We start from the raw sequence: 24971 nt of genomic DNA, 5'->3' as shown, positions 1-24971 counted from the left end.
ATTTCCATTTCTCCACTAGGCCTATTTCCTTTATAGGACTCACCACTATCTGAATTGATCTGTCTTTTCCTACTGACAATCAGCACATTGGCTCCACGTAGGAGGACAGGGTGGGTTTTCCTCACTTCTCTTATCCCCAGTTCCTAAAACGGTGTTCATTCTATACATATCGGGTACAAAATAAATATTCACAGAATGATTTAGCAACACACTCGTGTACAGGAATCTATTTCTTATGATAATGAACATGTCTGCAGTGTGATGGGGGGAACATGACCAAATCAAGTGGGAAACAGGCCTTTATTATAATACATTTTATTTTTTTTTCTCCCACACAGTTCAAGAAAACCAGACATTAGTTAGATTGGAAGAACACCTGAGTTTGGAAATGGGTCTTTGCTTTTTCATCCATGATGGATTGTTGGCTAGAAAATCAGAGACTGGCATTATCAACTAATATGTTATAAAGTGCTGTCATACTGGGTTAACAGGTGTTTCATATAGTGCCATGGCCAAAACACATCTGGGACACAATAGAGCCAAATGAAGCGTCTCGCCAACACTTGTGACCACACCGGTCTCCTCCACCTCACCTTACCTCTCAGGTAAGCTGGGTTCCACATCAAGCACTCTGAGAAAGACTGCTGCAGACCAGCTATTTAGATCACTTTGTACTCAGGTGGTTTCTAAAGCCTCCCACCTCTCATTCTAATCCACAGGGACAAATTCATTTCTCTCTAAAAACTGACCAGTGGAAAGTGAAATTCTAAGATGAGCAGAGGACGAGGAAGTGGACACACAGCCTCATCCAAACATTCAAGTGTCACCACAACTGTGGCGTCTGGGAAATCTTGGAGCAGTGCTTCTCAAGCAAGGAGAGGAAGAAGAGGGACATCCCATGGGGAGTTTGTGGTCTCCCCACGCCCCACAATCCTTTCTGAGGCAGTGCCATGGTGAGCAGTTGCTACTAATGGGAATATGACACATCTCCAGGTTGTATTGAGACACGCAAAAAACGCTGAGAGCTGCTACATGAAAAGACTTCCTGGTGAGGTCTTCAGCTCACCCACTGCCAGCCTTTTTGACTTTCTGGGATGGCTTAACCAAAACTATACCCATATTACACTTAATACCTAATGGTGATTAATATATTTGAACCCATTCTCAGTCAAACATCTAGAAGCTTCCAATCTGTACACTGGAAACTGTTATCAAATTTTAACTTGTAACACTGCCCGAAAAGTATACAATGGGACTAAATTTGCCAAACATATAAAAACAGTATGAAACTCCGGTCCTACTTTGTTACCATTTCTTTTCCATCATTAAGTATGATGAAAAAGCCACATAACCAAAAATTAAATAATCTAAAGGTCCTTCAAGTTAATCACCTATTATCTTTCAACTATTTCTGAGCCAAAGAACATTAATGCACTCTCTCTAAATAAGAGATATTTAAAAGCTTCGTGTCTTTGGCATTACTGGAAGAGGGTATTTAAACTTTGTACTTTTCAGCATAAAACTGCCGTTACAGCAAGATGAAATGGAAGCCCACAGACCCTGCTGGGGTAAAATTCCACTAACAATGTCAGATTGTTGCCAAAAACTAAATTTTGTCATGCAGCTGGCAATTAATGTACCAAAAATTTACCAGGCCATATAATTTTATCAGTCTACCTTCCCCAGAGGAAATAAACAGATAATAAAACTAATGAAATCATATTTCTTGACCACTCTCATCCAATATAAATTTGTACTTATCCTCAGAGGATTGGACGATGAGCTGTTCACAAGGCCATTCAAGTTTCTGGGCCAGTTAACTATAGAGGCGGCATTCTAAGATATGGGGGTGTTCCTGAGTCAGCAAAGAAGATCCTGCTTTGTGATGGACAACCCCTTAAGTCATTAGCAAATGCAGATCAGGGGTTAATGGGCCTCTGTTAAAAACTGTTTTGCATCAGCATTTCTGGACTCTCCGAAGAAAACACCACAAAACACTAAACTTTAACTCCCAATGCAACAGATGAGAAAACGTTCAGTTTTGTGCAGAGTAGAAAGCAGGGGATACATCCTTAGGTTGGTAAGGTGTGGAAAATTAGGTCAATCACAGCAAAGCCCATAGGCCCAGTGCCTCATGGAATTCATCACAAAGCATCTCTTCAAGTTTGGTCTGGGGCCCTTCTGCATTAGAATAACCTGGGGACTTGCTCAGATATAGGGCAAATCTCTAAAGACCTACATTTTAAACTACGAATGCAGAATCTCCAGATTTGGCCTGGAAATCTGCTTTTGTCACAAACCCACCAAGTTCTTCTGATTCACAGTAAAGCTTGAGAATCACTACAGTTGACCAACCCGTTAGGAAGGCTTTTAGCACACTCTGCACATGAACACTAAATTTTGCAGCATATTTGAAATGCTGAAGCAACATCAAATGTATAACAGCCCCAAATATGGTAATGTCATTGATTTAGAAGGTGACAGATAAACATGGCTGACTGGGATTAACTCAGCCAGTTCCCACACATAACATATTTGACCTGCACTACACAATACTGTGCAGCATCAAACTAGCAACAAGAAAACAGAACAAAACAGAACATGGACACCCAGCCATGTGGACTTTTAAGAAGATCCAAATTCATATGACAGGGGAATTGGCACTTTGAGGCAGAATGGATTTGTGGGAAAGAGGACTTTCACTTTCACTTCACTTTCATTCCCTTCACTAGGTGGAGAAAGGAAGAAGACTCCTCCCCAAATCAGGTATCTTCATTCTGGGTGCCTCCCCAGTCTCTAGGGTTCCCATAGACCCAACTTCCTCCTATTCATGTTCTCTATGCTGATCTTTCTGGCTTATTCCCCTCCCACTGTGGACCTCTTGGGCAGAGATTGTGCTGTGTGGAATTCAACAAATGAAGAAAGTTCCATCTTCAAAGGGTAATACTACAAGGTAGTAAAGCTTCATTCAACTGTTTAATAGCAAAGCCACAAGGGTGGTAGGCTTAATCCAACTGATTAAAGAGAACTGCAAAACCCATTTTAAATAAATTTAAAACTTAATGAAATGTGAAGGATTTGCCCAAAAAGGACTTAATTGAACCCATTTTCCCCTTTTAAAATCATAATACAGAATCAATGCACATCCAGAGAAATTTCCCCAGTTAAATACCTTATTGACATGAACCTACTCAAAAATTCCAAGACACCCACCATTGTGAATATTTTAGACTTTGGCAAACTGGTACCATGCCACTGCCTTATAGTGGTTGGGATGTTGTAGCTTAATGTTGACATCTGGCATGAAAAGCTTATGGTCTGAATCATGTTTCTTTTTTATGTAATTCTGGCTCGGGAATCCGATACACAGCAGCTGAGAAATAAATTATGTTGCTGAGGCTGAAGATGAGGCACAGAAGTATGGCTCCAGCTATCTGAGGGAAAGACAGGGGCCGGGAGTTGACCAGGAGCCAATCCTTCCTCAGAGTCTTGTCCAGAAGTATGGCTTCCATCTGCATGTAAGTGGCCAGGATCACACACACATGGAATAGCTGGTGACTGTGACCTAGGCAAACACAGAAAAGGCCACCAAGGTCAGCAATACAGAAATGGACTGTTGATACTCTACTATGGCATGTAGGCTACACACATCATGCTGGATGCAAGAAGCCAAGCACAAGAGACCACTTGTCTGATGTCAGATTCCATCTATATCAAGTATCCAGAAAAGACGAATTCTCAGACACAAGGTAGATTAGAGGTTGCTACACACAGGGGTAGGAATCAGGATTAACAGTACTTGGGCATGAGAGGTCTTTCTGAGTGATGATAAAGTTCGAGAACTCATTTATGATGATGGTTGTCCAACTTGCTCAGTTTACTAAAAATATCACTGACTTGAATACTCGAAATTAGGGAACTATTTGGTATGTAAAGTAGGCCTTGATAAATTAAAATGCAGTGTGAGAAAACTTAAAAGCCCAGCCGAGATAGCCAAGTCCATGTTTCAGACAACTTCTCTGTCCCATTTTTCAGGTGAAGAGGTCTGGCATCATGTCCTGCCACAGTTCACCTCTTCAGAGCCGGGACTCATCAATTCCCATCCTGACTTCAATGCCAAGGGAGACACCAGCCAGACCTTCTGATGGCCACTTAAGAGGCAGTCCTCTCCCTCCTGCTGGTTAATCCCAGACATGACCAGGAGCTCTTCCTCCCCATGACCTGCAGGACTCTGGTTGGGCAGTCTTTCCTACACAGAGGGGAGGAGCCAGCAGAGGGGGTGGGAGTGGGCAGGCAGGGATGTGCTGAGTTGGTAGTGGTGAGAAAAGGAGTCCATTGCTCAGGGCCAAGGACTATTTGCGGAACAACCCTCAGAAACCAGAAGATGAGCATGTGTAAGGGCTGAATTGTTCTCCCTCTCCTTGGTTCCCAAGATTGAAGTCCCAACATCTCCCACACCCCGTCCCCACTGTACTTCAGAATGTGACCATATTTGGAGATAGGATCTTTTAAAAAGACAATTAAGTTAAAAGGAGGTCACTAGATTAGACCCACTATGACTGGTGCCCTTGTAAGAGGAGGAGGTTAGAGCCTGGGCAGGCACATCCACAGAGGAAAGACCCTATGAGGAGAGACAGAGAAGAGGCCGTCTGCAAGCCAGGGAGAAAGGCCTCAGGAGAGCCCAACGCCACCTGCACCTTGGTCTCAGCCTACCAGCTGCCAAAATAATAAGAAAATACATTTCTTGTTTAAGCAACCACCCCCGCCCCACACCCAGTCTGTGAGTCTTTGTTATGACAGTCCCAGCAAGGAATACAACACAAGAGTTATAGAGGATTCTTTCTGTAAGAGAGAGAGAGAGAGAGAGAGAGGTCAGCGTCATACCCCCAGGACTTATCCCAGAGTAAGTGTTCAAAAGTGTCCCGGGAAGGGACCAGCCTGACCACCTGCACTCCTGAGCAGAAACAGAGTCAGGAATGGGAGTGTGAGAGAGAGAGTCCTGTTGGGTGGGTGGCCAGTGAGTTCCCTACAGCAGGGAGCTGCCTGCAACCCAGGCTGCATCCCCAGGGAAGAAGGTGTGCCTGGACATGCTGCCCCTGCCTCACTCAGGCCAGACTCGGGGCCTATGTAGGATTGCCACATCTACTTGTGATACAGCCAAGTGGCTTCTTGTCCAGCAGAGAGCCCTGCTGGCTCTCTGAGCCCCGAGGCTCAAACCAGTCTCCATTAGGGCAGGAGATAAAGACAGAAAGTGCCAGGAGCATGAGATGTATCTGCAGTGTGGCTACAGCAAGAAGAGTGATTTCAGCACTATGGCCCGATAGGAATGTGGAGGAGCTTCCTGTGGGCCAACGCTCACCAGTCAGCATGTGGGCTGGAGGCGTGGGGAGGGGTAGGCCCATGTCTGGCAGACTCCATTGCTGTAGGGCGGAGAAGTTTCCTAACCCCTTGTTGATGATCTGTCATTAACAACGTCTGGCGAACATTCCCCCATACAGGTGTCTTTCTACTCTGGGACCCCCAGGCCCAAGAGGATGGGACTAAAGGTGAATGAATGAGACACTATTAAGAAACCAGGGGGGAGCACCCAGGTGGCTCAGTCTCGTAAGCCTCTGCCTTCGGCTCAGGTCATGATCCCCAGGTCCTGGGATCGAGCCTGGCATTGGCATCGGACACCCTGCTCAGCAGGGAGCCCGCTTCTCCCTCTGCTCCTACCCCCTCTTGTACTCTCTCTCACTCTCTCAAATAAATAAATAAAACCTTTAAAAAAAAGAAAGAGGGATGCCTGGGTGGCTCACCCAGTTGAGCGCCTGCCTTCCGCTTAGGGCACGATCCTGGAATTTCAGGATCGAGTCCCACCTCAGGCTCCCTGTATGGAGCCTGCTTCTCCCTCTGTGTCTCTGCCTCTCTCTCTCTCTCTCTCTCTCTCTTCTCTCTCTCTCTCTCTGTCTATCATGAATAAATAAATAAAATCTTTTTTAAAAGATTAGGAAGGAAGGGAGGGAGGGAGAGAGAAAGGCCAGGAAGTTGGCAAAACAAGGCCCAAGCTACCTTTCCCGCAGCCCCAGCCTTTGTCTACAATCACCTCTAGCTCATCCGGGCGGGGCCAGGGAGGTGGGTGCGGTTCCTGCAGGCAGCTTCCAGTTCCTCCGCCCTGTCTCCCTCCCTGTTTTGGAAACTGCCCTATAAGCATGTTGGTCTTTGTAATCTCTTCTGGTAAGAGAGAGTAAGTGAAGGAGATACAGCTCTTATTAGAGCCAAGAAAGCAAGTCTGGCCACCTCTTAGGTGGGAGGAGATGGAAAATCACTGGGCCAAATGGGATTGGGGAGAACCAAGGTCCCTGCCCACCACACAGGCACAAGGACTGACCCCTGGATGCCCAGGATAGCTTGCTTATCTAGGGCCCACTTGTCCCCAGGACCCATCAGGCTCACCCAAAGTGGCCCAGGGCTACCTCCTCCAGCCAATGCCCACCCCACTTCCCTAGTGGGGGTGGGGGTGGATCTCTCCCAGCAGGTGGAAGTCCCTGGGTTCTGATGGCCCCTCCCCGCCACATCACTTCTCTACCTGCAGTGGGGCTCAGCTTCCCCTGGAGCCTCACACAGCCTGGGTAAGGCTGGGCCCCATGCCCCAAGCTTCTGCTTTGGGATGTCTGGGGCGGGGCCTGAGAATCTGCATGTTCCCAGATGATGCTGAAACTGGCAGTCTCCAGGCCACACCTGAGAACCATCACTCTCCTAAGACTCTGGTCCCATTGCACCCACCTGAACAAGGCAAGACACTCTCCCCCCTCCTTAGCATGGCCCTGCCATCTGGTGGCCCCAGAGCCAATTGTACTTTGTCTATCCCGTTCCCTCCAGGGCTGCCTTCAATGTCCATTTAATAATGGGATTTCATGTTCTGACTAACAATGGGGTCCCCAGTCCCAGTAACCCACAGGAATTGCTTAGAATCCTAGATGCACCTGCTCTCCATCCTCACCCCCCCCCCCATCCTCCGCTGCCATTTGCTGGCTACAGACATCCCGCCTCCACTTGCACTGTGCCCCAACAGGCTCCTGTGGAAGAGCTCCTCTCCTTGCCCCTGCATCCCCTTCACACTGCACACACTGGTGTCAGGGACGGGGTCGGGGGTGGGCCTCTCTGGGTTGAAGGATGACAGGGTACAGGGCCACCACGCACTCACCGATGTAGTCGAAGCGTCCAGGGGCCAGGCGCTCTGGCAGGTGCGCAGAGTAGAGGAAAGAGGCCAAGAGGGTCATGGCCGTGTGCTTCTGGTGGTACAAGACAGCTTCATTCTGTGCGCTCTCCCCGGGCACCAGGAACAGCTGCAGGCATTTAGAGAAACATCGGGTCTTGAGGGGAGGCCCTGTCCCCTCCTATCACCAGGAGACGTCTCTGAGCACGTGTATGGATACCACAGGCCAAGGCCCTCACCTCCTCGGGTTTGTGGCTTAGAAAGGGAGTTCTCGGGGACGGTGTGAGCAGAATTCCCATTCTGACTGCGATCATTTGAGACCCAAGGCAACTGTATTTTAATCCTCCAAATGCTCATAAAGCCTTTTGGGCTATTTAGTTACCAAAACAAAGGAAGGAAAAGAAAAACCCTATTAGATCTACTGGTACTCTATTGTCTAGGGGTAAAATAGAAGTATAGTAAGAAGTGGTCTATTCACCCTTGAAGTCACTGCTGACCAGAGCATCACCGAGTCTCATGTTTCTAATTAGGGCTTTAAGGCCTAGAAATCCCTGGAAGGCCTTCTGAGTCATCAAAATGTATTAATTACGGCCATTATGCTGTTTGTGAGTTAAGTATGGTTTTTGTATTGTTGTTATGAATAGCAACAGCCGGTGCCACTTACCTAGGGCACTGGGCCAGCCCCTACCCTTGCGTGATTTCATCAGAGCCTCAACAATTACCTGGGGCAGACTCTAGTTCCCCGTTTTGCAGATGAGGAAGCCGGGCCAGAGGGTGATGTGCAAACCACTAATGAGCAGCGAAGTTAGGATCTGGGTCCAGGCAGGCTGATTCCAGAACCTGGGTGCTCATCAGCATGGCCCTTCAGGATCAGACCGCCCCTCCCCACCGCCCACCGTCCGCTGCAGCGAGTGCCAGGAGCACACCCCGTTTGTGAGAACCCAGACCTCTGCTCTGCGATCTGGTCGCGCGTGGGACGGGCTCTGCTCTCTGCTCTGGTGTCCTCTGTGTGTTGTGTCCTCGAGGAAGGAGTCCAGGGACTCTCCCCAGGCCCACACCGGTGGAGCCAGCTCTGGCCCTCCTCTTCCATCCCTGCCTCGTGCATCAAACCTCAGGCTGGGAGGGCAACTCTACTCAGTGGTACAGGCTCTATGCCAGGCATTGCTGAGACTTCAGATCTGCGGGTTTGATGAGCCCCCCCCTCCATCCCCCGGTGCAGGAGGGGATGTCAGCCTCATTTACAGATGAGGAAACTGAGGCTCAGAGAGGTTATGTGCATTGTCTAAGGTCACACAGCCAGTGAGCAGTGGGACTGGGATTTAAACTCAGGTCCATCTGATTTGAGAGCGCCTGGACTCTCCCCCTTCTTGTGTCCCTCCTATACCCTCTTCTTTCGTGTTCTCTGTCTAATCCCCATCTATCCTTAAGACCTTCATTGATACTTTTTTCTTTGCTACTAGTATGTTAATTAATGAGAACACATAACAATGCATTTACTGGACACTTACCAGCAGCTGGCATTTTCTATGTTCCCCTCATGTAATCCTCCCCACAGCCTGAGAGAGGAAGGCTTTATTACTGTGCCCATTGTACAGATGAGGGAAAACAAGGCACAGAGATTGCACCTAACTTGGCCAAAGTCCTGCTGTGAGTACGTATTAGAGATCTGCCTCCAGAGCCTACTCTCCTGGCGCCTCCATTAAACCCCAGGCTGCCTCCCCTGCCCAGCCCTCCAGGATTCCTTCTGAGCCCCCAGTCGGTGCTGGCCATTGAGGCATCTCCTATGGTTTGTCAGGGCTTCTGTGTTCCTACTGTCTCCTAACTACTCTGCACGTGCTATTAAGGGAGCCCCCCGGTCTCGACTCCGTGACTTGCAGTGATCTAAAGAAAAACAACTTTTTCAAAACAAAAAAGCAATGAGTGACCTTATTTTACATTTTTGCAAATAGCTTTAATGTATGGCTTAGTGGAAACTAGTTTGTAATATCTGCTTTCTACATTCAGTCTGTTTTAATACATTAATACATTATTTTGGTGCTCTGACCCCCAGCAGCTCAGGACACAACAGATTCCCTGGTGTTGCCAGCAGGCAGAGAAAAGCCAGAGCCGGGCCCTTACCCTGTAGAAGATGGGGAGGGAGTCCCACGTGTAGGGATAAGCAAAGGCGAGGACGCGAAGCACCTTACAGAGCCCGGGTTTCTGGATTTCAAGAAACCTAAATCAGGAAGGGCAAGGGGAGAAGAAGTGGGAATGGAGACAGTGTCAGTAAATTACATACATGCGCGGACGTTACGAAGAGCAGAGGGCAGGTCAACGGAAGGCAAGTGTTTTGTGCAACCTCCTCCTGAGGCCGGCGGCTTGTCCACCGGCCCGTGCATCACTCCCACCCCGACAGCAACAGGCGGAAAGGTCTCGGGGGTGGCCATCTCCTGGGGCCGCAGCACAAGAAGCAGTGGTGTCCAACGAAGCCAAGCCCCAACCGGGCTGGAAAAGCCCTTCGAGAAGCAAGTTCTGAACTGCCAAAGAGCCTTTCGAAGTCCAGTAACAACAGGATGGGGAGACACATGGTGAGTGTGGGGAGTGTGGGGCGTATGGGGCATGGGTGCCTCCCCCCACCTCCCATGTAGGCTCCTGGGCCCAGCACGTCTGTGAAGGACGAGATGTCTAACTAGTCGGAGCTGCCCAGGTGGTTGCTGTGCAGAAGCCCTTGCTTCCAGTAAGCGTTAAACTACTTGGAGAGCTTTCTGGAATCCTTGGGACCACACACAGGGACACCGGCCTGGGGAAACCTAGTAAATGTGGCCTTTCTCCCCTTCTTCCTCCTCAACACCCTGACCCGCCTCTGGTCCAAAGACGGAGCCAACATTAAACTGAGTGGTGCCGGGGATCCCTGGGTGGTCCAGCGGTTTGGTGCCTGCCTTCGGCCCAGGGCGCGATCCTGGAGTCCCGGGAACGAGTCCCGCGTCGGGCTCCCGGCATGGAGCCTGCCTCTCCTTCTGCCTGTGACTCTGCCTCTCTCTCTAGGTCTATCATAAATAAATAAAATCTTTAAAAAAATAAAATAAAATAAAATAAACTCAGTGGTGCCAACTGTGGCAGAGACAGTAGGGCCTCCCGGACAGAGGGCGATGGGCCTCGGCTGGCTGGGGCTTCTGGCCAGGGTGGGCCTGGCAGCCTGGGGTGTGGGCAGCACAGATGGCACAGGCGGGGTACCAGGAGGACATGAGAGGTGCAGAGAGAGTCTCCACAGTCCCTGAGCCGGGTTCAGTGGCGGAGGCTCAGGCCCCCAGAGGCCATCCAGGCAGGGGGGCAGGGCAGGCCCCGCTCCACTACCAGGGGGTACTGTGGGAGGGCCAGGTCCTCCCTTGGTGCCCACAGGGCTGCAGCGCGAGGTATAGTAAAAGGGTGGCGAGCAGAGTCAGGGCTCCAAGGCTGGTGGGGGGGCCATTCTGGGGCAGGCAGCGGAGGCACCTGGGCCCTCTCGGCCCTGATGGTCCCCCACCCCTCAGCTTGCTCTCCCACGGGGATGGGTCTATGTCCCACCACTGTTCCAACCCCAACCCAGTTGCCCAGACTCCCTGTCCCAGCCCACAGCCCACCCTTTCCTCCACCAACCACCACCCGTGGCTCCACAGCCCAGGCCCTTTGCCCTTGGCCGCATCACTCCTGTCCCCATAGCCGGGGCAGTCACCTGACTACCAAGCCCTCTGCTCCATGTACCCTTTGGTGTGGAACATGGCAGACGTTCCCACATCGGCCCCTGAGCAGTCAGGGGACCCCAAGACCCCCTAGCCTGGTGTGTCGTGCCCAGCCCTCAGCACAGCCAAGTGGAGGGTCCCTGCTCCAGAGTAAGAGGCACCCGCTGTGGGCCCTGAGAAGCCCCCCTCAGCCTCCAGTGATAAGCTCAACTTCTCTCAAGGCCCATGTCCGCATGTGTCTCCTTTCCTGACCCTGTCCTAAGTCAGACAAGCACATGGCAGGCACTGGGTAGAGAAGGAAGAGAAGCTCAAGGAAAAGGAGGAAGAGAAATAAGGGACCTCAATGTATCATCCCCCTGAATAAGACCCCCCCCCTCCCTGGCCTGGGAGTAAACCACCAACCCTGGGAGAGGTGAGGCAGCACCGTGCCACGATGCCCACACCGTGTCTGGCCTGGACAGCCTGGGTTTGAATCCTGCCTCCGCCCTTCGTGAACGTGTGGCCCCCACAGGTTATATAACCCCTGTGCACCTCCAAGGCCTCACATGGGACACCAGGACGATGGCTGTACCCCCTCACGGGTCTGGTGCAAGGATCTGATGAAACAAGACTTGCCAGGAGCTTACTCACATCACAGAGGCACACTCGCTACGTGGCAGCTTTTAGTAAAATGTGTGCAGCGGGATTTGTTCTGTCCCCTTCCCCACCTTACAGCTATGCTGTGCCGGAAAACAGGAATAGGAGGGAACGGACAGGTTCTGGGTGACTTGCCCCAAGTCCGATGAGCCGAGAAGAGGCAAAGCTAGGATTTACACTCAGGGCCGTCTGGCTTCCAAGTTTCAGACCCCGACCCCTTCAGCAGGCTGAGCAGGCCTTCATCCTTACCCGTACCTCCTCTGCCCCGGGGAGCAAATGGGACACACTCCCGCTGCCCCCACAGCCAGAGCCTGTCTCAACACCTTCACAGCCTACCCTGGCCAACCCAGTCCAACCACAGCCCGTTCCCTCCTTCCCCATGCACTGCCGCCGCCTATCCTTCCTGGGTTAGGAGAGGCTCTCCATGAAAACACGCTCTTTCTGTGACCACTTACACAGGAGGAAAGCTGGCTCTGGCTGGCGAGGGCCATCCCCCAAACCATGGATTTCCTGTGACTTGAGACAACATTTCGCCCGGCCTGATAAAGTGCTTCCCCAGGGGCAAACGAACCAGCCTCTCCATCTGCAAAGCCGAGTCTACAGGGAAAAAAAGGAGAAACAGCAGAACAGAAGAGAGACAGCAACAGAGAAATAAAAGGCAGAAGGAGCAGCAGCCACAGAGAGGGGCCTCCCCCTACCGAGGTGCAATTCCACAGGTAGCCACAGGATGTCGCCCCAGCCAGAGAGTCCGGAAAGGAGGGGTGGGAGCCCCGGAATCCTCCAAAGCACGGATGCCCCCGTCTCCAAAGCCCCACTTGGTAAGACAGTCCCTGCACCGCACGACCAGTTTACAGGGAGTCAAGCCTCGTCTGCCTAGAACCAGGTCGGCAGGAAACACCGGATTTGGGCAGAAGGGCGAGGAGAGGGTCCACCAGGAGAGGGTCGATGCGGTACCAGTCTGTTCAAAAATCTGATAAATCGTGTTGCAACAAAGCCGGCAGGATTTGCAAGCAAATTCTGGAACCAGTGCTTGAAACTAGTGAGCCTTTGGAAACATTCTACTGCAGAGAGGCGTGTGTGTGTGTGTGTGTGTGTGGTGTGCAGAGAGGTGTGGGTGTGGTGTGCGTGTGTGGTTATGGTTGTTCTATTGTGTGGGTGACACTGCAAGAATGTGGGCATTTCCACATGCTGGTCCCTGGCCCTACCCAGTAGCACCGTCAGGTGGCTGAGCCCTGCAGCCCCTAGAAGTGTCAGGGCCACTGCGAGCCTCCAGCTGTGTCCAGCTCTGACCTCCAAACCCTGTCCCGGGGCCTGGTCCTGCCACTCTGAATTGCCACAGCACCCCTGCCACAGCATGGCTCTCGCGGTGCAGCTCGCTTTCCACCTAGGATGGAAATTCACCTCTCTCCCTCACAGCACTGACCACAGGGCATTTCACTGAGCAAGTATTTGTAAAAAAACAAAAAAAAAAAAAAAAAACAGCAAAAAAAAACCCAACCAAAAAACAAAAATCCCTCCGCAAAACAAAAAACAAACACAAAAAACTGTTGGCTGCCTTGCATGGGTGAATAAAGAGCCTACGTGACTTGCGATGTATAGGAAACTCTAAGTGACTAATATCCCTAAGGGATTGAGGACCCCACCCCTCTGGGTGGCCAGCAGGAGGAGCAGGCCAGGTCTCCGTCATCCCACCTTGCTCCAGGAGCCACAGAAAGGTCACGCATTCTCTCATCTCCCTTCTCAAATGCTACACAAGGAGAAAGCAGTTTTCTGGAACATTCATTTGAACTAGATTCTACAATAATAAGGACCAAAAAACCAGTCAAGGGAGACCATGGTTCTCTATGTAGAGATTCACCTTAAGGACACGTACAGTAATGGAATGAATGCCAGTTAGATCATGGGGTTTGTGGGCTGCTTCTTGCTCTGGGCCGGAGGTGGCGGTTCTCTGTCGCTCCCAGCTACGCCATGGACTGATGGAGCAGGAGGCAGGGGCAGGGGGAGGCTTGGGGGAGGAGGAAGGCAAGAAGAGAAATCGTGGGAAAGATTCTGAAGCCCTGGCATCGTAGAACAACCAACAGAGACAATCCAGAGATCTCTTCTCAGATACCCTAAGATGTGGACACCGAAGCCAGAGGCCACACAGCAAGCCCCTGAAATCCGGGACTCCGGGGGGCCTGGCCCTCCTCTCCACCTGCTTCTCCTGCAGTGAATCGAGGCCAAATCCCTCGCTGTGCAGGAACCATCTTTCTCGCTCTTCAGACACTGAAGATGAAGAAGGGAATGAAAACATGAAGGGGAAGAGGACCAGGCGAGATGGGAACCCGGAGAGCCCTCAGATGGGACACCCTACTCTGCCACCTCTGGCCCTGTTCCTCCAGCCCCCGCGCCAGCAGCCGTTAACACACCTGGAAGCCCCTCAGCTCGGAAGCGGAGCCCATGGAATGTCCTCCCACAGAGACCACTGGCCTTCAGGAGCCAGTGGGGACAGGTCCGAAGTAGGACACACGAGCACTGCTGGAGATCCTCTCTCCTCCTCCCGCGGTGCACACTCTGAAGCGCCTTGTTGCCTCCCAGGGCCATCTGCTCCAGCTCCCTCACCCTGTCCAGGCTGTTTGCTCTGTCCAAAAGGCCCTTCCCTCCTCCCAGCTAAAATACTCAGTCCTAGCACCACTTTGCAGAACTCTGTGTATCCAAGCGGGTGTCATTTTACATTATCATTATTTGTATAGGTTACATTCTGTAATGCTATACTCTAAATGCCATCTCCTCTGGCCTTGAGAGGAAACGATTGACTCCACCTGGGCTTTTACGAGGTCTGCCGGCTGCTTCGACTACTGCCCTGGGTGCTCTCTTGGGACAAGGGCTGTGCCTTTCTCCTCCTGGTATTCCCAGATCTTAACATAACGCCTGGAGTATGATGGGCATTTAAGGAATGTTGGTTGGTTGGTTGGTTGGTTGGTTGGTTAGTTAGTTGGTTGGATGAATGGATGAGTGAGTGGGTGGGTACCTAAATGGATGGGAAGGCAGATGTGTGGGAGGATGGATGGATGGGTGGATGGGTGGGTGGATGAGTGAATGAGTAGATGAGTGAATGGTTGGGTAGGTAGATGGGTGAATGGGTAGATAGATGGGTAGGGGGATGGTGGATGGATGGATAGATGGATGGGTGGATGGGTGAATGAGTAGATGGGTGAATGGTTGGGTAGGTAGATGGGTGAATGGGTAGGTAGATGGATAGATGGGTAGGGGGAGGGTGGATGGATGGATGGATGGATGAGTAGATGGGTGAATGGGTAGGTAGATGGATAGATGGGTAGGGGGATGGTGGATGGATGGATGGATGGGTGGATGGGTGAATGAGTAGATGGGTGAATGGTTGGGTAGGTAGATGGGTGAATGGGTAGGTAAATGGATAGATGGGTAGGGGGATGGTGGATGGATGGATGGATGAGTAGATGGGTGAATGGTTGGGTAGGTAGATGGGTGAATGGGTAGGTAGATGGATGGATGGGTAGGGGGGATGGTGGATGGGTGGATGGATGGATGGATGGATGGGTGGTGGGTGGGCAGGGACATGGTGAATGAGGAGGTAGATGGATGAGTGGTTGGATAGATGGACGGATGTGCCCCAGAAGTAAACAGAAATAATCCATTTCACTGACAAGGGAGTAGCCTCCAAACGCAGGCATCAAGAGATTCCTGGCCAGCCTGCTCTGCCAAGCAAGTCTGTCCAAAGGTAACAGGCATGCCACATCCAGAAGACCTATTGATTATTAACCAAGGATAGATTTCTGGCTAGAAGAAAACAGTCTACCCTGGTAGCTTATAGGTGACTCAGGAAGTTCTAAGAAAAAAAAAAGAAAAGGCAGCAGATTTGCATTGAGGGTTCCTGGATCATGAACCGAGGCCGTTTCTTCAACCCTGAGGGAGCCTTCAATGCCGCCTCAGCCCACAGTGCTCACCTCTCTCCAATCCTAAATTCCAAACAGCACAGCTACACAGCCCAGCAGGAGCTAAGCAACAGGATCATGACTCATGCAGGGGCCAGAGCTAGGTGTGTCCACACAGCTGGGCCCCGTGCCTCTGGGGCATGCCTCATCTCTCCTGGGCTGTTGCTGGCATCCTGACTACTTTTCTGTGTGGGTTACACCTTGTCTCACCCCCTCCTCTCCTTCACCCGTGCAGCCCTTGAAGCTCCAGAAAGTTTCCAATCGACGGAGTCCTTGAGGAAGCAGGGAGGGGACAAGAATAAGCCTGTGACATCTGATTCTATCCCAACAGGCAGATCCTATGTTTTTTGGGGGGCTTTTGCAGGGCTCTGCATTTCCACGGAGAGGGAAGAGAGTTCACCCTCCACTTCCACCCCCAGGCTTGTTTTCGTTGGATGAACAAGCCCTAGTGTTGACACTGAGCCTAGAAATGAGACTCTCCCACGCAAAGCATCTCCACACTTCCAACCTGTCTCAAGACAGGCAAGTGGAAGACGAGTTGGGGCAAATATTCTGGATGCTCTTTAAGAATCTATCCATTTTTTTAAAGAGAACCGGTTTGTCAAGTTTGTGAAACTTGCCTATATTCGGTCCCACGGCACCCAAGCGTCACCCTAGGGAAAGGTGGAGCCACGGTCACCTCAGAGAAGTTACAGAAGCTCCCCTTCCACTCCCTTTCTTCCCAGGGAAGGGACAGTGGACAGCTGCCAGGAATGGTAATTCTCTGAGTTCAATGGGGTTCAGTGGGGAGATTCCAACTGGCTCCCTGGAATGGAGACGGGGGCACAGGATTGGGTGCAACCTGCCAGCTTCCCCATGGGCCCTTTCCTAAGCCACCCCGAGAGCTCCCAGCCCCAGGGAGCACCCAGCACCCAGGCACCAACCAGACGGGGATGTCACCCCAATACCACCATTTGAGAGGTTTCCTAAATCATTTAGGGAAGCAGAAACGTGGGCGGTTTGTTTTTACAAAGAGCTGAGTCAACTAGAGTCATTAGCCCCAAAACAATGTCTCTTGTGTTAACACTCCAATGAGCTTTCTTGAGTGAAAGGGGGACACCAGAGTGACTCAGAGCTGGTGACGTGGGTGAGACTCACAGCCATGGAGGCTCCCCGGAGGACGCGGCAGCCACCCGAATATCATCCACCAGTGAGAGCTCGAGTGTCTAAGAGGCAGGCCCAGGCAGTCACTGTTAGCAGGTTGCCCGTTGACCGCCTCTGGGCCAGGTGTTCCAGGCATGTTACCTGCAACCCTTGCCTCCCTCTCTCAAGGCAGGTAGATGTGTTGGCTCCATTTCACAGATGAGCAAACTGAGGTTCAAGAAGGATGAATAAGTGACCTGCCCAGCTGCATCATTTGTAGGACCCAGTACAGAACGAAATCATGCCCCGCCCCCCTTGTTCCAAACTCAGTAAGAACTTCAAGACAGTGACAGCAGAGTGTTAAGGCAAGTGTGAAGTCCCCTCGAACGCCCAGGACTGGTCCCATGAAGCAGGTCTGGGCCTGAGCTCCAGGCCCCCGAGCACCCCTTCCACGGGGCGTCCTCTCCCACCCTGCTGAGGCACAGCGGCCAGGTACCTGGAGTAGCAGGAGAGGCCGGTGCTGATGATGGTGTTCAGCACGGCCAGGGTCACGTAGTAGTCGTGGAAGGTGGTGTGCACCATCACGTCTGGGATCGAATAGGCCGAGTAGGCGATGGCTGAGCCTGTGGAGGCAAAACCAGCTTTGGGCCAGAAGGCAGGACACAGCAGAGCCCGGCCCAAGAGCATCCTTGCTGGTGCCACAGCCTCTCCCAGAACGCACGCCCTTTCTTCTCCTCCTACCCTGATCCTACCCCGAGAATTCAGTTTGAGCCCGGCCCTGCTCCCAGAGCTTTACACACTCACATAATCTTAAGAATCACCCTCTAACATAAACCCGCGCACTTCTCCTCCTTTACAGATGACGACAAAGAGGCACAGAGAGGTTTAGCAACCCACCTGGCGGGCACACAGCTAGAAAGCGGCGAAGCCAAGCTTCCGCCCGAGGCGTTTCAGAGACAGTCCCCCCCACTTTTAACCCCAAGCTCTAGTCCATGATGACACCTCAGGGTGTTCAGCTTTTCTGAGCGTGCACATGTCACCTGCCGCTGACACGGGGTGCCCCTTGGGGAAAGACAGACACGGCAGGGAGGGAGGGCCCTTGCCAAGGCCAGGAGGTGGATGGTTACTGGGGGGCTCGAGGGACTGGCCAGTTGAGAGTCAGGTGTAAGAGGCTAGCCTTGGTGTTTCACTGTGTCAGGTCTGGAAGTTTGTGACAGGAGGGCCACCTAAGGGCCCCTGGGAGACCCGTCTGCTGCAGCTTTTTTTTTTTTTTTTTGCTGCAGCTTTTATATGAAAGAATAGGGGAGATCCCGGTCCTTTTCAAAGCAGCCAGGTGTGTCCAGGGGCCTGGACCAGAAGGCCTCTCCAGCTACCCTCACCAGGTCTCCACTGGGAGAGGGAGCCACAGGCCTGTCAACCCAAGGCCTCAGGGGTCAGCCCTACAGTCACCTGTTATTCCAAAGATATAAAGAAAGCTGGAATCCTAGCTCAAGGCTGAGGCAGGCCTCAGCCATGCAAGTTCAAGCTCTGCCTCTGACCTCACTTGACAGATGGAGCCTGGTGCAGCCAAGTGGCATTCCCAAGGTCACACAGGCAGAAAGAGCCAAAGGTCAGCAGGCTGCCTGTGGGATTTCAGCTGGGAAATCCCCCCCTCCTGGGGGATCGACTCTTCCTCAGCCTGGTAGAAGTGGGAGGTTCTCAGTCTGGACCAGGATGCGTCCTCTCTGTGTACGCTGGCTGCGGCCAAGGTGCACACCCCGCTCGGCAGGCCATGCAAGAGCAGAGGGAGCCTCAGACCCTGCCCAAAACTGCCCGAAACTGCAGTGGGAAGCGAAATGACTTCTAGTAAGAAATACACACTTGGTCTTCTGCACTGTTTCTGGCACAGAGCTCCTAAAACCCCTGGAATTTCCTAAGCCTGAGAGCCAGGAAGGTGTCTTTTGTTATGTTAACAAGGTGACTTTTGGGAAGCACTTAAGGATGGGGGCCCGGTTGTCAGGAGAACCAGGGGGTTGCTAAAGGGTTGGGACTTTTTTCTTTTTTTTAAAAGATTTTATTTATTTATTCATGAGAGAGACAGAGTCTCCCTGCGGGGAGCCCCATGCAGGGCTCCATCCCAGGACCCCGGGATCATGATCTGAGCCAAAGGCAGACGCTCAACCACTGAGCCACTCAGGTGCCCCAAGAGTTGAAACTTTCAATCCCACCCCCCTGACCTCTGGGAGGGGAGAGGGCCAGAGGCTGAATCAACTGCCAATCAATCAATCACCACTAATGAAGTCTCCATAAAAACCCAAAAAGAGAGGTACAGAGAGCTTCTGGGTTGGAGGCCACATGGTGTTTTGGGGAGGGCATGGTCTTGTGGGACTGAGCCCTTAACCTGTGGGAAGTGATGCCATCCCCAGGTGGACGGTGTCAGAAATGAGCGGAACTGTAGGGCACCCAGCTGGTGCCGGGGAACTGCTCGGGGAACTGCTCGGTGGTGTGGGGAACCGTCCCCCACCCACACACATGTCATAATTGGTGCTCAGACCCCTGTAGAGGGCTTTCCAGTGAGCAGGAATAGAGGCAGCTTTGGATTCCAGGCTAGGGAAAGCTAACAGCCTCTCTGAGGCAATAGGGAGCCATGGAAGGTTTTTGAGTGAATGATGAAGATGGCCAAAACCTAGTGAAAATGCACAGGATGGCCCAGAGGGGGGAACAGCTGGCAACGAGGGAGGAAGTGGGAGCTGATGCCACCTGCAGGGAACCGCGGGTTTCCACAGGGTACAAGTGAGAACAGGAAGGAGGGGTGGCTGCAGACGGAGGGGCGGGGGTCCGGGCTGAAAGCCCTGAACACCCCCATGCCAGGCACTAGGCCACCGGCTGGAAAACCCAACATGAAGGACCAGGGTCCCGTCCTCAGGAAGCCATTCTGAGCAAGGAGCAGAAATGAAGGGATGATGGGCAAGCCTGGGGCCCAAAGCTTCGTGGAAGGGGTCCCGGTCTGGGGGCCCCACCCGTGGGAGGGAAAAAATAAGTTCCCAGGTAAGGGCATGTGGGAGGGTACCAGACACTGAGGAGCTCTGACAGGCGGAGAGCCAGGAATGGGAAAGGACACAGTTCAGGGCGGCAGCTGACCCCCGGGGCTTTGGTTCGAACCCCGGCTCTGCCGTTTACAAGCTGCGAGGCCTGGGTAGCTTACCTTCATGCTGCCTCATTATTCCCACCTGCAGTGCAGGGATAACGACTGCCCCCATCCCAGGGGCTGATGTCAGGGTTGAGGACTATCATGGTCAAGAGCTACCCTCTGAGGCTTACCAAGTGCCGGGCACTGGGCTGCGTGCTCCACGCGCAAAACGCACTCCAACTTCACGTCCTCCTATGAGGCGGCTATGATGCCAATTTTGTGGATGAGAGGACTGAGCTTAGGGAGGTTAAGGAACTTGCCCAAGGTTCAGGTGGTCTCGGCAGCTGAGGAGCACTGCATTATGCCGCCCCTCGTGATGTGCATCAGGTGCTGCCGGGTGGTGACTCCCAAATCCCTGCTCTTACCATGAGTCTGGGCAAGTGATGTAAGACTGAGGAAGCCTCTAGACTAAGGAGTTTGAGTTCACCTGGGGTAACCGAGAATCCCGAAAGGTCTTACGTGGTAGGGGAGCCATGGTTAGAAGATGCTGGAGAAGCCTCCCCAGGGAGTGGGGGGGGGGAGTGGGAGGGGCAGGAGGTGGGGAGGAGGCTGTTGTAATGGTGCAGGGGAGTGGCAGGAGGGTCTGAGTGAAGCCCACACAGGGGAGCGATCTGAAGAATACAGGGAAGAGAGCCACCCGAATGCGTGGACAGGACGGTAGGGGCATGAGAGGGAGGGGAACCCGAGGGCTACTTATAGATTCTGACTTGAGAGACCAGGTAGGGGTGGCACACTAGCTGGGGAGACACTGCAGGAGGCGGAGTGGATGTGCGCGGTGGGGGTGGGAGGATGGGATGTGGACTGTCTTGGTCCCAGGGCTGGATGCAGCATGGACCTCAGGCTAGAGGTAAGCTAGAGACGGGTCTGGGAGTGCCTGGTCCAGGGGTGTCAGGGGATGGTGTGGGATCACCCCGAGGCTGGACCACACAAAAGCAGTGGCTGGAGGGCTGATTCTGAGCTTGCCAGCTGCCAGGAGAGCAGAGGAGGGGAGCCAGCAGGAGAAAATGAGAACCCGGACGGGCAGGAGGTGAACCGGGAGTGACGTGACAGGGACCAGAGAAAGGGAGGCGGTCTGGGGAGCACCGAGGGACCGCTGCATCAGAGGCTGGCGAGAGCGCCCAGAAGAGAAGCCCTTGTGGCTGCATGGGTCACGCAGGCTGGGCCCCAACAGCCACGCTGTAGTCAGTGGTGAGGACTGGACAGCAGAGCACTGAGCAGTGGGAGGTGACACGGTAAAGCCTGCGTGTGTGTGTGTGTGTGTGTGTGTGTGTGTGTGTGTGTGAGTGTGTGTGTGTGGCCTGCAAAGGGAGGGAGGGGAGGAAATGAGGGAGGCAGGCTCCGCACGGACACACTCTTGGACCAGGGGAGACAGGGCCTCTGCTTTCATACCCGCAGCAGGAGTGGGAGGCAGAGGAGGCCAGAGCCGGGATACTTGCGGACAAACAGATGCCCACGAGATAGGGCCACAAGGAGGGGACCCCGTAGTTGGAGGGAAAACCCCGAGGAGGCTCAGGTGTCAACAACCCTCAGCCTCGCCTGCTTTGGGCTCACCCCTCTGTTCCATGGCACTTGGAGCAAACGAACTCTAAGCCTCTCGACAAGCGGGGTTTGGGGCCCCCTTCTCTGCCCGGCAGGACAGAGACCAGCACTGATGTGCAGGGCTGGCTTACCCCGGCCTGTGACGGCAGATTGTTAAGTTCTCCGAGATCTCGCAGGCAGATCGCAGGGGTCTCGGTCCCCATCCAGGGGCGGCGGCGTCCCCCTGGTGGCTGGCACCTGGTCGTGGTGGCAGCCTGCACGCCGCACGGGCCGGCCCAGCCCACAGATCAGGGCCTTTGCCCCCCCCACCGCTCCCCAGAATCTGTTAACATCTGCCAGCACCCCGGGGGACAGGTTGGTCACAAAACGTTCATCGGGAGCCTGGATGGGGCACAGGCAGTGACTCTTCTAAGCCCATCAAAGCGTCCTGGGGGATGGGGGGGGAACGCAGGGCCCCACGTACCCAGGCTGAAGAGGTTGACGGCCCCGTAGTCCAGGAAGTAGCAGATGTGCCGGGCGTTCCTGGACATGGAGCTGAAGGTGTGTGCACAGCTGGACGCAAGGGGGTACACGCAGCTGGTGCCCATGTACACGAACAGCGGCCAGGAGTAGCTGTCGTTCTGGATGTCTGTCACGTACAAGGCGGTCACAAACCTCCACACGAAGAACCTGGAACACAATGCGGCCCGCTCGACCTCCATGGCTGGGGGCTCCTCTTGTACACCTCACGGGACCATCTGCTGCCTTCCACTCCCCTGGGATGACTGACCCCGTGTGTTCTCAATTTGCTGAAATGCTACGAGTGAGGGTGGGTGACGGGGATCCCTTCTCGCTTGGAAATGGGCAGAAGGAGAAGAGGAGAGCCTTTGGACTTAGCCAGTGCCATCCGCTCCCCACCTTGCAACGACAGGATCTCCCTCACAGCCTCCTACCTAAGGGATCCTCCAGGCTCAGCTTGCATGAGTCCCGGGATGGGGAGCTCACCACCTCTCAAGGCAGCTCTGCATGTGCAAAGTTCTTCACTGAGCTGATACCTGGTCTCCCGGGGACATATCTCCATGTGATGGGCCCCAGCTCTTCTCGACAGGACCATAGGAAACTAGCCCATCAAATACCTAAGGCAGTCTTCATAACCCCTCCCACCTCTTTGAACCTTACACCAAATAACGCCATTGCATTCAACCACTCCCCAGAACATCCATATGTGGCCTGGTCACCATCCCTGTGGTTCGTCTATGTCCCCTTGCAGGAAGGTTCCTCAAACAGATGCAACCTTCCGGGGCCGGGGCCGGGGTGCCTGAGGGTGGGTGCCTGAGAGTCTAGAAGACAACAGGATGTTTTCTCTCTCCTCTCCACGCTATTCCTCCCCTGACGCTGCAATCACCTTTCTGATTGGCCTGGTCCCAGGCTGCATCTCCACCGAGCCTTGGTCTCTGGGTCCACCCCCACGCAGAGCCACAGGACCATTCTGCACCACATCTGCCTCACCCATGACCCAGGCAGGGTGGGACTGGCTGCAGAGCTGCTCACTCCCACAAACCAACTGCTCCTAGAAACCCAGCCCCTCTGTCCACAGGCTTTCCCGGGGAAGGAGACTGCAAAGCTTTTCCCACAGGAACCCAAGGAGCATCCCTCCATCTTCTGGCTACACTTATGATCTTTCTCCTCCTGTCTCAGCAAAAACAGAGCTGAAGCTATTTTCTCTTCTTAAAACCTAGCATCTCTAGATGATTCCCTGGCCCCACTTCCTTAGGGCATCTTACTCCAGGCTCCCCCTAGCCTTCCTCACTCAGTGTTGCTCGGCGGTGACCATCTCTCAGGGCCTGGCAGGGTCAGGGGGTTGTATGCAGCAGTGTGCCTCAGCCGGAGCGGCTCAGCTTCAGGACAGCTAAGAAGTCACCCCACAGGGGTCTGGGCACAGGAGCTCAAGACCCATAAACAAGCATGGTCAGGCCAGCGCACTCCTGGCAACAGCACAAACTTTAGAACCATTGGAATCACCTGCGGCTCCTCCATAAAATGGAACACCACCTGAGAGGCTTGTGGGCCAGGGAAGAGCAGCAGGAAGCAAGAACACGGGGCCGGGGGTGTGCACACCACAGGTGCTCACATCTCCAGAGGAGCTCTGGGAGGACCAGCAAGAAGCAGGTGACCCGGAAGCTCCGGGGAGAACAGGGGCCAGGGGAAGACACTGACTCTAGCCCCATCTGCAAGTTACACTTCGTAAGCATGTAGACTTTTTACTTAGGTTTACTTAATTTAAAATCACACACACACACGATGACAAATGACCTCCTGGAGCAGGGTCTTGAGGCCAGCCTGAGCGGTCTGCAGGCCGAGAGCTTCCTTACAATCACCCTATTGCACCCCAGGCCTGCTCTCTCTTCTCTGCGGAGGCCTCTGGCACCAGCCTTCCCCTGCAGTTTGGCCCTGGATCTGTCTTCTGACTTCTAATCAAGCACTGCCTTCGTTGAGCCCTCTCTGTGTGCAGCTCTCTCTGGCTATTCTCTTGGCTTCTGGACTGGGGACAGGACTTCCCATGCGATGTAAGCAAGCCACCCCCCTTCCCTGGGCCACAATGATGTCGGCCAACAGTGGTCTTAGCGGGCCTCTGAGCTCAAAGCTGCTCCATTAAAGTGCTGCCTGACCAAGTGCCTCCAGCCACTGTGGCCCTAGAACGATCCCAGGGCTCCCACAGTTCCATGCCCGATGCCCTTTCCAATGTTTTCCCCCATAATCCTCATGGCAACCCTGAGTAAAGTGTAGACAATCACTCTGCTTTACAGATGGGAAAATGTGAAGCTCGGAGAGGTTAGGTGACTTGCTCCAGCTCGTGACACTTTAACCATGGTTTCTGAGAGACTCAGAAAGCCTCCAAACTGAAGGGGATAAGATCAAATCAAGTCCCAGAGCAGGGCAAGATCGGGGAACCACCAAGAACTCCTTCAATTCTACTAGAATCTATATGCTAAAGCTCACTCCAGCTGCAGGCCCCAACATCCCCCAGTTCCACGCTCATGGACCATGAGGGAATCCCCAAAATCCCACCATGGAATCTCAGCCTTCTCAACCCCCCTGGGTTTTAAAGAAGCCCCAGTCCCCAGGGCTCCTGAATGGCATGGCCGGTCAAGAGGGCTGGAAGGTACCAGAAGGGCAGCAGGTGAGTCCAGATGTTGAGGGTCTCATTGGTCATTTGGAAAAGGCTGAGGACACAGGCAGTGGCGGAGCTCTGTGGATGTCGGTAGCCGAAGAGGATGCCCTGCTCATGGAACACCTGCAGGGGGAAGAGGAAGGAGAACCAGCATGAGGCCAGAGGGGGTGAGAAGGTTTCATGAGGAGCAGCTCTGGTGGCGCTGAGTGTTCTCCCAAGCTGTGCGCTTGAACACGTGACCCCAAGTCCCTGAGCTGTCCAACTGCCTCCCTCCCTTCCTTCTCTCATCCTGCCCGTAGGTTCTACAACCCCATGTGCTTCAAGAAGCCTGTAGCTGGAGGAGGGAGCTGGAGACCCGGGCTCCCTTTGGGAATCCGGCCAATCTTCGCATTTGCAGACACACTTACTCTTGTCATGAATAGTGCCTAAGAATCTGGTGTGGCGCCCTCTGCCTGGGGCCTACAGCCCGGTCATTGGGTGTCTTCACGGTTGGATGACATATACC

General features: G+C 53.3%; 1 protein-coding gene across 30 annotated transcripts in view; it reads right to left on the bottom strand.

Moving 5' to 3' along the window:
• Positions 1-299: 299 nt before the first annotated feature.
• PAQR5 (progestin and adipoQ receptor family member 5) overlaps positions 300-24971 on the bottom strand; it is a 71499-nt gene continuing 46827 nt past the window's right edge. For 28 of the 30 annotated variants that reach the window (XM_072738990.1, XM_072738994.1, XM_072738993.1 and 25 more), the window contains 6 exons: positions 24462-24589; positions 21779-21984; positions 17104-17230; positions 9317-9413; positions 7187-7328; positions 300-3565 (listed from right to left, as the gene is read on the bottom strand). In XM_072738990.1, coding sequence (XP_072595091.1) covers positions 3324-3565; positions 7187-7328; positions 9317-9413; positions 17104-17230; positions 21779-21984; positions 24462-24589 — 942 coding nt within the window. In that variant the 3' untranslated portion in view covers positions 300-3323. Of the gene's footprint in view, positions 3566-7186; positions 7329-9316; positions 9414-9801; positions 10245-11987; positions 12130-17103; positions 17231-21778; positions 21985-24461; positions 24590-24971 lie in introns of those variants that run through there. The other 2 variants (XM_072738999.1, XM_072738998.1) reach the window with 1 other exon arrangement.

This window comes from Vulpes vulpes, chromosome 15, assembly GCF_048418805.1.
Source record: "Vulpes vulpes isolate BD-2025 chromosome 15, VulVul3, whole genome shotgun sequence".
Classification (NCBI taxonomy): Eukaryota; Metazoa; Chordata; class Mammalia; order Carnivora; family Canidae; genus Vulpes; species Vulpes vulpes.
The sequence above is the reverse complement of the archived record's forward strand: the minus strand, read 5'-3'. Positions and strand labels throughout refer to the sequence as shown.